Source organism: Monocercomonoides exilis (genome assembly GCF_001643675.1).
Source record: "Monocercomonoides exilis strain PA203 chromosome Unknown scaffold48-729018, whole genome shotgun sequence".
NCBI lineage: Eukaryota > Preaxostyla > Oxymonadida > Polymastigidae > Monocercomonoides > Monocercomonoides exilis.
In genome coordinates, this window is record NW_027150593.1 from 187931 (window position 1) to 203202 (window position 15272).

General features: G+C 31.8%; 4 protein-coding genes across 4 annotated transcripts; all 4 read right to left on the minus strand.

Moving 5' to 3' along the window:
• Positions 1-2867: 2867 nt before the first annotated feature.
• MONOS_15423 (uncharacterized protein) lies at positions 2868-4512 on the minus strand (the record flags this gene model as incomplete). The annotated part of the gene is made up of 6 exons (XM_067868298.1): positions 3771-4512; positions 3515-3726; positions 3296-3439; positions 3159-3211; positions 2981-3105; positions 2868-2876 (listed from the first exon to the last, which is right to left on the minus strand). The coding sequence occupies exons 1-6, from the start codon at positions 4335-4337 to the stop codon at positions 2868-2870; spliced, it is 1110 nt and encodes a 369-aa protein (XP_067721201.1). The 5' UTR covers positions 4338-4512.
• A 1091-nt stretch (positions 4513-5603) lies between these two features.
• On the minus strand, positions 5604-5855 carry MONOS_15424 (uncharacterized protein; the record flags this gene model as incomplete). Its single annotated transcript, XM_067868299.1, has 1 exon — positions 5604-5855. One exon carries the CDS (start codon positions 5853-5855, stop codon positions 5604-5606), a length of 252 nt encoding a protein of 83 aa, XP_067721202.1.
• Positions 5856-6276: 421 nt separating this feature from the next.
• Positions 6277-7017, minus strand: MONOS_15425 (uncharacterized protein; the record flags this gene model as incomplete). Its single annotated transcript, XM_067868300.1, has 1 exon — positions 6277-7017. The coding sequence occupies one exon, from the start codon at positions 7015-7017 to the stop codon at positions 6277-6279; it is 741 nt and encodes a 246-aa protein (XP_067721203.1).
• Positions 7018-11027: 4010 nt separating this feature from the next.
• Positions 11028-15144, minus strand: MONOS_15776 (putative glycogen synthase kinase 3; the record flags this gene model as incomplete). Its single annotated transcript, XM_067868672.1, has 9 exons — positions 11028-12575; positions 13103-13198; positions 13508-13605; positions 13845-13951; positions 14120-14174; positions 14308-14494; positions 14586-14669; positions 14739-14896; positions 14952-15144. 9 exons carry the CDS (start codon positions 15142-15144, stop codon positions 11028-11030), a joined length of 2526 nt encoding a protein of 841 aa, XP_067721204.1.
• Positions 15145-15272: the final 128 nt, after the last annotated feature.

Sequence of the window (15272 nt, forward strand, 5' to 3'; positions counted from 1 at the left end):
TTCATTGTTCTTTATAAATATTTCAATTGAAACATTTCAATTAATTTTAATTTTGAATCATCCACAGGAAACAAAAGAATGACGAACTGAACCGAAAATCAAAATGGAATAAAAAGAAAAACGTTTGATTTTGATGCTGTTGGTTGACGATGAATTTTCGAGTTGGAAACAACTCCGATCAAGTGGAAAAATGTGCAATTGTGATTCTTCCGGAGAATAAACATAAAGAAAAAATGAGAAAGAGAATGTATGTTTGTAATTCTTTTGCATTTTGCTTTGTTCTCGGAATCCATAAGTTTTATTTCTTCTTTGCAGTACATAAGAATTGAGGTTATGTGATTTTTCTTTTGAAACTGTTGCATTTCGAAAAATTGTTCCGATGGTGATCATTTCTTCACATTTTCTAAGTGCGTTCAAGAAAGAATTCCCCAATGAAAAGGAACCAGAAAGACAAAAGATGAACTCAGAGTAACATTTAAAGATAGAAAAGAAAAAAAATAGATTTAAAGTTGAATTGTTAAAAGTGACGAAAGAGAAAAATAAAAAAAGAAAAGAATGATGAAAAGTTCAATTAAGTTTTTGTTGTTTTCAATAGATGAGAGACATTCCAGGAGTTAAAGGAAAAACGTTCGTAATAAATTCCAACATGTATTTCTCTTGCTTTGTTTTTTCTCGCACAAATTTTATTTTATTAATAACGAGAACTGAAATCATAGTAAATTTTGACAAACAAGTGAGGAAATTTGATGAACGCCAGGTAACTGAAAGGATCATGAAAGACACTGCATTTAACGATGGATTAATAAACGATCATTTGTTTTTTCATGAAAGTGATTTTCAAAAAAGATGATAGATGAAAGACTTTGAGCATATAAACGAGGAGAATGTTAAAAAACTTTTTATTTATTAATTATTTATATATCATTATTCATATTAACAAAATGAAGGAAAATAAATATTATCTTTTTTTAAAAAAAGAGACACAAATATAAATAGGATTGCGACATGATCTTTAAAAGAAAAAAAAGACTGTGAGAAGACATAGATAAAGATTAACAATATTCAACATATCTCATTTATTTAAATATTCAATGAATAATTTCCGTTATATTCAGAAAGCAAATAATAAAAAGAAATTGTCTAAAACGAAATTCTGTGAAACCTTATGATAGCACGATCGATTTTTTCTGATACCATCTTTTTCTATCACTTCCTTTTCCACTCTTTTTTCACTTCTTCTATTTCATCTTTCCCCTTTTCTTTCAATCGTCTTGAAGAGTTTTTAATTGAATAACAAGCTTTGAAATTTCAATCAATATATCGATGTTGACTGCTGAATCTCCTCAAAAATTAAATCGACGGACTAACTTTCCAGCAATTCAGCAACCTTCACAGCTCTTTTGTATGTTTTTTTTTCAAAAAAAATGCATAAAAGCAATTCTCTTTGAAATCTTTGTGGTTATCCCTCGATGCTCGAAACACACTTAAAATAAAGCCAAAATGGCCAACAAATAATTTGTTCCACAAATTGCAATGGATTAAGTGCAAAAGCAACATATTTTCCAATCTCTTTAAAAAAATCTCCTCCTCAGTTTTCTTTCTCTTTCCTTCTATATTTCTTTTCAGCTCCTCCAATTCTCTTGCTGATTCTCTTGCAAAATGCAGCTCGTTCACGATGCCTTTTTCCAAGCTTCCGTCAGCATTCAATCTGAACACCAAAAAGTTCCAAGCACACTGACAGGCGAGTTGTGTCAGGTTGTGATGTTTCTGATGGTATTTGATGATTTCTTTGATTTCATTTAAGTCCAGCTTTTGTTGAATTTTCTATAAGAAAAATAAAAGAAAAATATCAATAAATGAAGCGAAAACAACTCAATAAATTTATCAATTTGCAGATCATACTCTCCGCTGCGTAATGTTACTCAATTCCAACAAAGTCATTTCCACTTCTTTCTGAGTCTCCTCGCATAAATCTTTCTTCAAAGCAGCTTTTTGAATTAGCGGCACACTTATTGATATAAATTTCGAATTGAACTTGTTGTTAAGCAAAAGACAGCAATCGCACAGATCAATCAAAAGCTTTTCGTCCTTTTCTTTCTTTTTTCTTCTTCACCAATGATCATCTCCAAAAATTGCGCTTTCAACATAGAAAAATCAAATCATTCATTCCATAACTTTTTCAATATTCTGCAAAATCCCTTGCGCTTCAACAGCCAAGAAGAATTTTTCAATGAAAATTTCTCTTCTTCAATAATTCTATTCAAATTGTTGAACAGATCGATAGAATAAATTGATACCAATTCTTTTAAATTATTTCACAATTATTTCATTTATTTCTTAAGTTTTCTGTTAATGATCTTCATCATCGCAATCTTCCCGTTCAAAAGGCATTTCTGCAATAAAAATAAATATGGAGATTTCAACGAATAAAAAATTAAAAATATCAACAAATTGACACAGCATAACTGTCATGTGGTGTTCAATTTCCGTGCTTTCACGAAAACATAACAAATTGAAGACAACTCAACAACCTTTTATTTTATAGAACAAAAAATAGTTGAAAGATATGTTTTGAAACAATACAATCAAAAATTGTCGATGATCATACCAATGTTAATTCATTCCATCGAGATTTTGCGTCTTTTTTTGAATGGAACAAAAGAATGATTTGATTTTTTTAAAATAACTAATTTTAATGGGATATATTGATCATACGACAATTTTAAAAAACATGTCAAATGAATCCTTTTATGTATATTTTTTTTTCTATTGCTTTTGAAATATCACCGTCATATTTTTTTTTTTTTTTTTTTTTTTTTTGTGAGGTGGAAAACTGGTGACGGACGTGACAAACTTTTTTCTTTACGTCACCCAGGCTTAGTTTATTAAATCAAAACAAAAAAAAAAACAAATAGAGAAAAGATATATTAAGTTCACATTCATGAAATGAAGAAAAAACTGAAAAAAAATTCAAAAAAACTTTTCCCAATTTAACGTCAATGTACCATATTTCATTCCAAACAACAAACTCGATGTAGTCTAGTCGGTTAGGATATAAGACTCTCACTCTTGTGACCCGGGTTCGATTCCCGGCATCGAGGATATCTTTTTAAAAAATCTCGTTTAGAAAAAAAATTTTTTTTAAAAAAGTTAATTACATTTTCCTTTATGCTTTATCGAAATTCTATTCATCATTGCTTCACATCTGGAACTATTAGAAATGATTATACATTTCATTTCACATTTTAACAAATGAAATACATTAAATTTTTGAACTGAAATAAATAATTCAAACGAATATGTCCTTCCATCGCATCCACAGACAGTGGCTTTGCTCTCGCTTTCATGTGAAAGGTGAGATTTACACTCTTTGGGTGAAATTACGCATTCTCCATCCCGCCTATGTCCAAATCCAAATGAGCATTGGCCATCTTCTTTTCTTGAATTTGGTTTTAGTTTTAAATTTTTCACATAAAGAAATCAATAAATTCTTTTAAAATGATCAAAAACATACAAGCAAAACGCACCGGATGGGCAATCAATATCAACACCACATCCATTTTCGTTAACATGGCTAATGTTCAACTGATAATCTGAAACATGGACAACATTGATCGGAAGGAGATTTATGATATCTTCATCGGTGCAGCTCCCATATCTATGGACATTTACACCAATCATATTCGCTTCACATATACTTTGATATTCTTTCCCATCACATCCACACTTAAAATTAATAAATTTTTCTGAAAAAAAGAATAAATGCAAACTATAATTTGTGGAGCTGCCTCTGTGCAATTAATGTCTGTTGGAAGAAAAATGCATTTGCCATCTATTTCTTCATCAAAGCAAACATTTGATCCATATTTCTTACAAAATTGACCTTTTTCGCAATCCTCATTTTTTTTGCATAAAGCAAATGATGAATTTCCATCATCAGCAAACATTGAAATCAACGGATTTAGCAACGGAGTGCTCAGTGAATGTGGAATGTCATCAAATGGCTTGTTGGTTTCCAAAAAACTGGAATAATCCGTGTGAATTGGATGAAATGCAACTGGTGGTTTTGGCTTTGAACTTTCCTTTTTTATCTGAAGTGGTGTCTTGTGAATGATGCTCGTTTCTTGCATTTCATGAGCATCCTTTATTGTGGATGGATTTAAAGAATCGTATTCTTCCTTCGTTGAACCATGAGACTTTATTGGAAATGATTTCTTGGATAGAGAGCTGGGAAATGAATCTGTCTTTATAAATGGAGTAACTCGCTCCGGTGATGATGGGTACTCAAGTGAATAATCGAATGAAGTGGTGTATTTTCGTGGAAAATCCTTTTGCATGAATAAAACTGAAGTTAACTTTCAAGAGATGAACAAAAAAAGTGAAAATATTTCACCAGTAAATACCAATAAATAAGCTCCCAAAAATATCCTTGGTTCTATTGTCATGATCTAAATGAAGATTAATCGGATTTAAGTGAGCATATCATTCGCAATTAATTGATTATAAATAATTAAGGGCACTTTTTTTATGAAAGCTTATTGTTCAGACGAATAAATATTAGATACAATGAGAATAGAAAGGTTTTATTCGAATTAAAATAACTTATTCAAATAAACAAAGTTTATTCGGAATAAATTATTTTTATTGGAATAAAAAAAATTAATTGGAATAAACTCTGGCTTTTCGGAATAACTTTATTCATCGAAAATTTATTGTGGTTTTCAAAAATATTCACTTGAATCACATTCTTAAAAAGCATTTATATGTAAATTTATTCCACTTATATTTTGGAAAAAACTATTTAATTTGCAAGATTTTGTTGAAATGTATTGGGATCAAAAAATTCTGTTTTGTTTTTTGAAAATGAATGATGAAAAATCATATTCTTCAATTCATAAATAATAAAAATTTTCAAAATAGACCTGTAGTTTGCTGCAAAATATAATTTATCATTTCACAACGTATGTTAATTTTTTTTTTGTCACTTTTTCTGTTTATTCTTCACATTTTTGATCAAACAGAAAAAAAAAACCAAAAACAATATCGAATTGCAAAATGAACTTCATTTGGCTGAAATTGTTCCAGATACATGGCCATGCATGTTATTCGCCCCTCCACATGAAACTCTATAAATTATAGATGATGTTGTTCCAGTTGTTTTTGAGTTATTCCATTTGCACCAAGGGAATGAATTCTCTCTATCTTCTACAATTTGCTTTCTTCGCAACTGTAATTGATTTCTTGCGCTATCATTGACTGAAACATCTTCACAACGACAACACTTTTTGAATGAAATGTTTCGCTGGGAAAATAAAGGATAGGAAGAAGAAGGAGAGGAAGAAGAAGAAATGTTCGAAAAAGACGCAAAAATTGGGCTAGTCATGTGGAAGGTCTTCTGCGTAAGTGAAGAGAAGTCTGTGGCAGGAGATGAAGGAGTGAGCATCTTTTGTGGAGTTCCAACTAGAACAGAAGGGGAAGACAATTGTGAATGTTGCAAGGGAGAAAAAGGAGGAGTAGCAAATGTCTATGAGGCTGTGTCGTTTTGAGTGTGCAGCTGGGCAGATGAGAATGTGCTGTTGAACGAGTAAAAGATCTGCTTCTGTTCACCTCCTCATTATCCTCTCCCTCTTCCTCTTTCCCTTCCTTTCTGTTGATGCATGTGCAAGTCTTGTGTCGAAAGAGACAATTTGCGATGTGCGAAACTCGCCTTTCTCCTTCTTCTTCGTCTTCGCCTTTGGCTCTTCCTGCTGTCTCCCTTTCCTCGTCTCCACGCTTAACTTGCTTCTGAAATCCGCCTTCTTTGCCTCTTCCATTTGAACTTGAACTCCTCTCTCTTCGCTTCTTGGTGGTGTCATAAAGCGAGCAGATGAACGCAATGTGCCTTGAAGCTCCTTTTCCCTCCAACTCCCATTATCCCTTCCATTCCTATTCACACATTCAGCACAGCCGAAGTGCTGAAACAGAGCGGAATGCGCCTCTGTGGAAGAGGAAAACGGTTCTGATGCATTTTTAGCGAAACAATTAAAGGCATTAATAACGATTATGATGATGTTGAGAAAATAAAAAGAGAATGAATTAATATTTGGTTCAATTTGTCTGTGCTTCCGATTGAACAGCTTTAATTAATCAGAAGGTCGATATTCCGATCCAATGCAAAGAAAGTGATAATGGCATCGAAAAAGTTGGAGAAGGAATTGATGAAGAAGACAATGACGAAGTTGAAGATGGGGAAATTGGTGGAAAAGGATAAATAACAGAAGAAGAAGAATACGAAGATTAAGAAGTAGCAGAAGAAAAAGAAGAAGGAGAAAAAGAGGAAGATGTTGAAGAATGAGAAGGAGAAGAATGAGAAGGAGAAGAAGGAAAAGGAAAAGGAAAAGGAGGAGGAGGAGGAGGAGATGAAGAAGAAGAAGGCGAGGAGGCGGGGGAGGAACAGTGCGACTTCGAAGACAACAGAGAAATCTGTGGGGACTGAGTAAAACCAGATTTTCCATCTTTGGCTGCTGAAAGAAGTGTCTGTCTTGTCCTGTCCACGAAATCTGAGCGAGACCGAACAGATGTCAGAGGATAAGAGAATGCTGCACAAATGAGTATAATGGTAGATTGGAGATGAACGTAAAGCTGAGCTCGATTGCTGCACGTTTCCTGCTGTTTCCAGAGTGATACCGCAAACACACTCGGCGATGAGCTTCTTGTTGCATTGTGATCGATTCCTATACGCTCCACATCCAGTTGGCCAGAAGATACGCTAAACAGAGTAGTTGCAGGCGAAGAAAGCGCACTCGTCCCAATCACACTCACTGTCTTCCCTCTCCCTGTTATTATTATCTTCTTTTCCCCAACACTGATCGTCGCCCCTTCGCTCACATGCCTCCCACCCAGCAACGTGATTGTCAAGCTCAGCTGCGCCATGCTCGACCCCACTGCATGCCCCACGGTCTTGCAAGGTGCTGCCTCACTCATCCCACACAGATTGCTTGTGTCATCCCCACTCACCCCGACATATCTATCTTTCATCCCTTCCTTTAGCCAATCCTTCTTTTTTGAATGCTGATACACCCAATTGTTTCCGTTATAATGTTGGTTGAACGCTCTCTTGTCGCACTATTCGTTGCGAAACATTCATGAAATGGATTTCCTGAACCCAAATACAGATTGTATGAATCGACATATTCAACATCATGCCCGTATGGATTGGTTGCATCTCTGCATCTGCATTCGTGAAAGAACAAAAAATAGCAATAAGTTCCATTGCCGAGCTTTTCTGTTTTTTCTGGTTTTAAGAACAAACCTCCGCCTTCTCTTAATGCTTAACATGAAATAAACTGGATGATCCTCATTTTAAACGCAGCTTGAACACCGTAGCAATACATTCCTCCTCCAACAGTATTTGAAAGTGATCGTCCAGTGAATGAGCGCTGAAACACACACGCGCTTCTCCTTTACTGTTTACTGTTCCAACAAAGATTTTCAAATCTTATTATTCCGGTGAAGAAGTCCTTTTTCGCAAACTAATTTGTATGTCAAATTAAAAACAATTCTGCGAATTAATTCTCCGAATAATTAATGCATTGCTCTTCCCTTCCTCGCTTTCTCAACGCTTCTTCTTTCATTGTGTGAAACCCTTCAAATATTGCATATCATCACTTCAATTCATTTTTTGATAAATATCATTTTAAAGGTTTTGCAGAATTTATTGCCATTCCATTCGATCTCCAATCCTTTGGCACGAATTTTCAGATAATCATTTTTTGATTTATGACCATAACTATTAAACATAAATTTTCGGAATTGAACTCTCACGAATAAATATCGTTTATTTGACTAAATATGTTCTGATTTTTCACCACATTCGAATTGACAAAAAGGATCATAAAAATTTTTGTTGAGGGATTAATTGGAATAAACTTGGTCTTTCTGGAATAATTTTTTTTTATTCGAATAAACTGGTGTTATCTGGAATAAACTCTGATTATTCGAATTATTATTTTTATTTCAATAAAATTTTCTTATTCCAATACCATCTATTAGAAATAGATTTTATAAATTGAAATTTGAATATTTGTAGAAAAGATGTTGGGGGGGAAATGGTAAAATAAAAGTCTAAATGAGCACAGAGTACGAGTTAAAACAGAATACAACTTTAAAAAAAAAAATAAATAAATAAAAAATAAAATTAATACTATTCTTTCAAAGTCACTTCAAACATTATCGCACCCGCATTAAGAAATGCAAAAAAATTTAGGTGGAGAAAGGGATATTCTTACTAGCAGAATAGAAAATGAAAAAACACTTTATTTTTTTTTTCCAACAAGTTCATGAAAAACTAAGATAAACAAGTTATAGAATTACAAAGCTTAGAGGGGAAAAAAATTATCTTTTCTTTTCTTTTCTTTTTTCCAAAATGCAATAGACAAAATGATAAACATTGAGAATCAAACGAAAGGGTGCTGACAAACTGAGAAAAGGAAATTTGTTCTGATGCGATGCAAAAAATTGAAAAGGATTAAAAAAAAAAAGGAAAAAGAAAGAAAGAAAGAAAGAAAAAAGGTATATGTTATTTGAAAAATGACTGAAAAAAAATAAAAAGGAAATAAGAAAAAATTAAAAAGAAAAATAAAAAGAAAGAAAGAGGAGGAAAAATTCTATTTAAAATCAAAAAATGAATCATAATAAATTGAATAAAGCAGATGCTGGAAAGAAAGCCTTTCAAATATCACCAAACATTCAAAAACAACCTTTCACAATTTTTATTCCTTTTTGCTATCAGTTTGAACAAAACAACAATTTTGATTCAAAAAAAAGAAGAAGAAAAAGAAAAAGAAAAAGAAGAAAAAGAAAAATGAGTGAAAAAGAATGAAATAAAATAAGAAAAATGAAAAAAGAAAAGAAAAGAAAAATAAACAAGAGAATAACAAAATGTCAAGAATATTTATGAAAGAAAGGAAATAAGAGAGAAAAAGATAGAGAAAATGAAAAAGAAACGAAAAGAATAAAAAGAGAAGAGAAGAAGAGAAGAAGAAGAAAAGAAAAGAAAAGAAATTAACTTCGATGAACTATTCATCAATCACAAAAATAACTTTTTTACAAAGAAAAACTTTATTTCGAAAAAATAAACAAAGAAAAAAGAAAAAAAGGAAAGAGGAAAGATGAGGAAAAAAAGATGGAAAAAAAAAAAAGAAGATAAAAAAAGAATACACAAAAGAAAGAAAAAGAGAAAGAAAAAGAAAAAGAAAAAGAGAAAAAGAAAAAGAGAAAAAGAAAAAGAAAAAGAAAAAGAAAAAGAAAAAGAAAAAGAAAAAGAAAAAGAACCGAATAAAAGAACCGAATAACTTATAGGGAAAATACCAATTTTTGAAATAATTCTTCAACTTCTCTGCAAAATAGCTTAAAATCGATATCAAAAGTCAAATAACAACAACAAACACACACACACACACACACATTTCTGTATTTCATTCATTGAATCACAAAAGTCATTGGAAAAAAAAAAAACACAACCACAAATTCAATTTGAATAAGAAATTGATAGAAAGATATAAGCAATGATGATTAGAATTACAATGATAACTATAATGGTTCTTATTGTGTTCGTAACAATAGCTGTATTAACAATAACAATTATTATTATTATTATTATGATTTTAGTAACAACATGAAGCAATAATAATATTAATAATAATAATAACAAGGAAATCAATGAAATCCATCAACATAACAAATACATTTCTCTATCACACACACACACAAACACACACAAACACACACAAACACACACAAACACACACAAATACAAATACAGCTAAAAAATAAAAAATTACACTTAACATTCTTCCAATGCCAAGCAATTTTATCAAAATTCATTTACTTCCCTTTCTTTTTCATTGCTTTCCCTTTCTTGTTCAGCTAATTTTAACACCATTCGAATTCATTCTTTTTCTATTAAAAAATTTCTTAGATTTCCATTTCAATTCTCCATAATTCCATTTCTTTGTGTCGTATTAAATTGCTATGTGTTTTTGTTATGTATTGATCATTTCTATTATTGCCATAATAATAATAATAATAATAATAATAATAATTGTGATATATTCACGTATTTATGTGTTTATTGCAGATTTCATAGAATTCCTTCCCCTTTTTGAATGATTATGATTATGATGATGATTGGACTTTTGAGTAATCGATAGCATTTGCATGGTTGAGATATGTGACTGATTCACACACACATGGAGAAAGAGAAAGAGAGAAAGAGAAAGAGGAAGAAGAAGAAGAGAAAGAGAAAGAGAAAGAGAAATAACTTAAATTTAACTGAAAAACACGCAAAAATAAAGAAGTTGTGGAAGAAGAAGAAGAAGAAGAAAGAAACAAATAAAGAAAAATGTGATGATGATTTTGATGTTTATGATGTAGGTGAAGAAGAAGAAGAAGAGAAGAAGAAGAAGATGTTGATGAATTTGAAGGTGATATTGATGAATATGGATGATGATGATGAAAATAAATAAATGCAGATGAAATTGAAAACTGAAAGAACGCAAATTGATGAGAGAAAATGAAGAAGAAGAAGAAGACGATGAAGAATAACATTAAGAATACCAAAGAATTTTTAAAGAATATAAAAGAAAATTAAGAAATGAATCAAATGATTAGAATACAAAAAAGTTTAAAAGCCTTAAAAGGACAAAAAAATGGCAATCAAAATTAAAGATTATAACAGATGATGAAGACATGAAACACAAATATTTTTGAATACATTTGTTATTATCCGTTTACATAAATAAATGAACAAATATAAGTTTGTATGAATGTATGTATTAACATATGCAATTTATTAATAAAATTCCATTTTATTATAAATACTGATACATTCACACATTAATACATTCAAACATTCATTCAAAAAAATTTCTAATATTTTTTTTCTCTTTCTCTTTCTCTTTCTCTTTCTCTTCCTCATTCCCAATTGTTAATCAAAAATAAATCCATACCCTAATTCCAATCTAATAATAATCCAATAACTTACTTTTTTACTGATGTGTTGGCAATACATTATGATGAGAAGAAGAAGAAGGCAAAGAAGAAGGCAAAGAAGAAGAGGAGGAAGAAGAATTTGAAGAAGAAGAAGAAGAAGAAGAATTCTTTGTTTGAGATGTTCCTATTGTAGTAGCAGTTGAACTAGCAGCTGCAAACACAGTTGTTGGTTGAGAAGAAGAAGAAGAAGAAGAAGAAGAAGAAGAAGAAGAAGAAGAAGAAGAAGGCAAAGAAGAAGAAGAAGAAGGAACCGTGTGTGAAGCAGTAGAAGAAGGACGGCTTAATCTTTTAACAGAAAGCAAAGATGTGCCATCATTGAATGAGGAAGAAGAAGAAGAAGAAGAATGAAGAATTCTTGATGGAGATTTTGGGGGGTTTATTTGAGATGCAGAGGAAGAAGAAGAGGAAGAGGAAGAGGAAAAGGAAGAGGAAGAGGAGGAAGAGGAAGAAGAAGAAGAAGAAGAAGTCAATGGATTCGTTCTCGTTTGATGCAGGGTGCGTGTGGGAGAACGAGGAGGAAGCGAAAGATTAGCTGTGTTTAAATTAGGAGCAGAAGAAGAGGAGGAGGAGGAAGAGGAAGAGGAAGAAGAAGAAGAAGGTCTTTGAAGAGACGAAGAAGAAACAGAAGCAGAAGAAGAAGAAGGAATGCTAAATGAAACAGTATTATGAGAAGAAGAAGAAGAATTAAATGAAGAAGAAGAAGAAGAAGAATTAACCAAAGCAGCAGAAGGCGAGTGATGCGGCGATTTCTGAGTGTGTGCAGAGAACGGGGGGATGGAAAGCGGAGGGAGACGAGAGCCAAGGGAAACAGGGCGGCGATGAGGAAGTGAAGATGATGTGGAAAGAGAAGAAGAAGAAGAAGAAGAAAGAGAAGAAGAAGGAGGACGATGAGGTGGTGGTGCGGTTGTTGAGACAATTTCTGAAGAATTTTGAGGAATTGAAGAAGAAAATTCAGAAGAACTGTTATTGCTATTGATTGCATTAGAAGACGACAAAGATGGGTTTAATAAACCTGATGATGCTGATTGGGAAGAAGAGGAAGAAGAAGAGGAAGAAGAAGAAGAAGAAGACGTTATGTTAGCTGAGGAAGAAGAAGCAATATTTCCTTGTGAAACACTTTGCATTTGAGACGAATGCAGAAAACTGTCTCTTTTTGGCGAAGGAACACGAATTTCCCTAATATCTCTTATGTCTTCCCCTCTTTCTCTTTCTCTTTCTCTTTCTCTTTCTCTTTCTCTTTCTCTTCCTCCTTCTCTTTCTCTCTCCTTCTCCCTCTCCTTCTCCAGCGGATGCTGATGCTCCTTTGCCACTCTCAAATACTGTTCTGCATCCATCTCTAGCTCTATCCCATCGCTGCAGTCAAAATCAAACAAGCCAGGCATGGGGGTCCCATCTGGCATCGTAGCATTGCAGGACGTGTCTCTGAGATCTGCAAAATACGGGTGCGAAAGAGCTGCGAGGGCGGTGAGGCGCTGGGAGGGGGAATAAACAAGAAGGCGGGAGACGAGGTCGATGGCGAGGCGGTCGACGGAAGGGTGGAACATCTGAGAGGGAAGAGGGAGGGAGAGAAGGAAGAGCGGAAATAGAGGGAAGAGAAGAAGGTGGATGAAGAGAGAAAGGAGGGGAAAGGGGTGTTATTGATTGAGAGATTGGAAATTGTGGGGGAAAAATAAGTATTTGTATATAGATAGATAGATAGATAGATAGATAGATAGATAAATTATATATATTCAGGAATAAATATGAATGGCCATTGGGAATCAGAAAGGAATAGGTATATATGTAACACGTAGAAGAAGAGGAGCGGTCATTGCAAAGGTCAAGTTTTGATCATTAATGAAAAAGATATTGTTTTAATCCATTAAACAATAAAGTATGTAAAACAAAACAAATAATATGATAAATGATATTGATTAATAATACATTATAATTTGAAATATATAATAAATAAATAAATAAATAAATAAATAAATAAATAAATAAATAAATAAATAAATAAATAAATAAATAAATAAATAAATAAATAAATAAATAAATAAATAAATAAATAAATAAATAAATTCAATCAGACCTTTGACCACTGGCGAGGCTTCACCAGAGGGAGAGAGAAGTCGAGTGCTTGAATACGCATGTCCTTCAGCTGGGCAGCTGAGGGTGTTCCTAATACCTAATAATAGTAATGAATATTTATATTTATTATTTATTATTTATTTTATTTATTTTATTTATTTTATTTATTTTATTTATTATTTTATATTATTTATTTTATTTATTGAATATTATAAATAATAGTTATATATCAAGTAAGATTAGTAAGAAAGAAATAGATTGAACATAAACAGAAATAATGAAGAGGGAAAAAATTGAAAACAAATAAATGAATAATAAAATAGTTAATTAAATAATAATAATAATAATAATAATAATAATATATTCTTTTCATTTATTTTCTATTTATTTATTAATTAATGCAAACCTTGATGATTTCCACAAGCTGATCAACAGCTGAGTCACCAGGGAATATTGGCCTTCCAATCAGCATCTCTGCAATCACACACCCAATTGACCACATATCTAATGTCGGTTATTAAAAATATGAATATTAAGATTATATTGTTTAAAGGGAAAAGGGAAAAGGGAAAAGCAAAAAAAAAGAAAAAGAAAGAAAGAATAAAAAATAAATTTTATAAGTAATTTAGAAAACATAATAAACATAATAATAAACATAACAATCATTATCATAATTATTGTTTCATTAATAAAATCATTTTTTATTTTTATTTTTTATTTTTCCTCCTCTTTATTTAACAAACCTATTGATGTGTCGTAGAGCGTTGCTCCCATCACAAGCTCAGGTGCTCTGTAATATCTGCTGCAGATGTATGCTACTGACGGCTCGCCTGGCTTAAGCACTTTGGAGCTGTTGGATTGGAAAATTATGAAATTTTAATTAGAAAAAAAGAAAATATCATAAATGATTAGATTTTTATTTTTTTTAAAAAAAAAAGAAGGTTTCGTACAAATTGAAGAATATCAATAGAATTTAAAATGAAACAGTAAAGAAATAAAAATAATTGTTTTTGCAAACCTTCCAAAATCGCAAACTTTCACAACACCTGTAGCTGGATTTACAAGAATGTTCTCTGATAAAGAAATAGAAGAAGATTTCCATATTCAATATTAAAAAAAAGATTAGAAAATCAACAAAAAAAAATATATAATTAATTATGGCAAGAAATAAAAATTTAAAGCTCGTAGATAAATAATTTCACAAACGTGGCTTAATATCTCTGTGGCAAACGCCCAGTCCATGTAAATAAGCAAGTCCTCTGATCATTTGATAGGAATACAATCTCACATAAAACGATGGCATGGTTTTTCGCTGCTTTACAAAATATCTGCAAACGCTGTATACTGTTTGTGGAACATATTCCATAACCATATTTAAGAATGTTTTATCGCTCTAATTGAATTATTTAGTACAATTTAAATATTTAATGAAAATGAAAATATCAATTCCATTAAATTGTGGAAGTTTAGGAAAAAATCCATACTGATCCTTCTCTTGTGTAAAAGAATGTTTTCAACAGTACGCAATTTGGATGATTAAGTTGCCTCATGACTTGAAGTTCACGGTTCTTTAAAAATAAACAGGTTAAAAATGAAAGTGAAAAAAATAAGTTAATAGCAAAGCAATGCCACATCACCTTAAATTTTCTATCGTGCAATACACGCTTGATTGCAACAATTTCTCCAGTTCCTTGGAGAGCAGCCTTAAAGACAATTCCAAAACTTCCATTTCCTACAACTTTTTCTCCAACATATCCAATATCTTTGTCGCTCACAATTACGGGTTCTTCCTCTTCTGAAAGCAGAAAATCAAAAATTTCAACATTTTAAGTAAGATCTCGTAAGCAAACCGTTATCAATGTTTGCAAGTGCCCTTCTAATTTCTCGAAGCGATTTTTTGCGTTGTATTGTCATAGGTTGTCCGGATGTTGGTGATTTAGGAAGTGTAATGCTCATTAGAGAATGATGGTCAGTTTGTTCATCATTTGTCGTTGCCTTTAAAGGTGGAAGATGGGCCGCTGCTGAAATATGTTGTGTAGACATCCTATTTCAAGTTTATCTTCATTAAGCTTCAAATTAATTGTGAAAACACTCAAACCGTTTAGATCTTAAACTCCAATACTCTATTCACAAAACAAAGGGACTCAGATCAAAGAACGTTTAAAAAATAT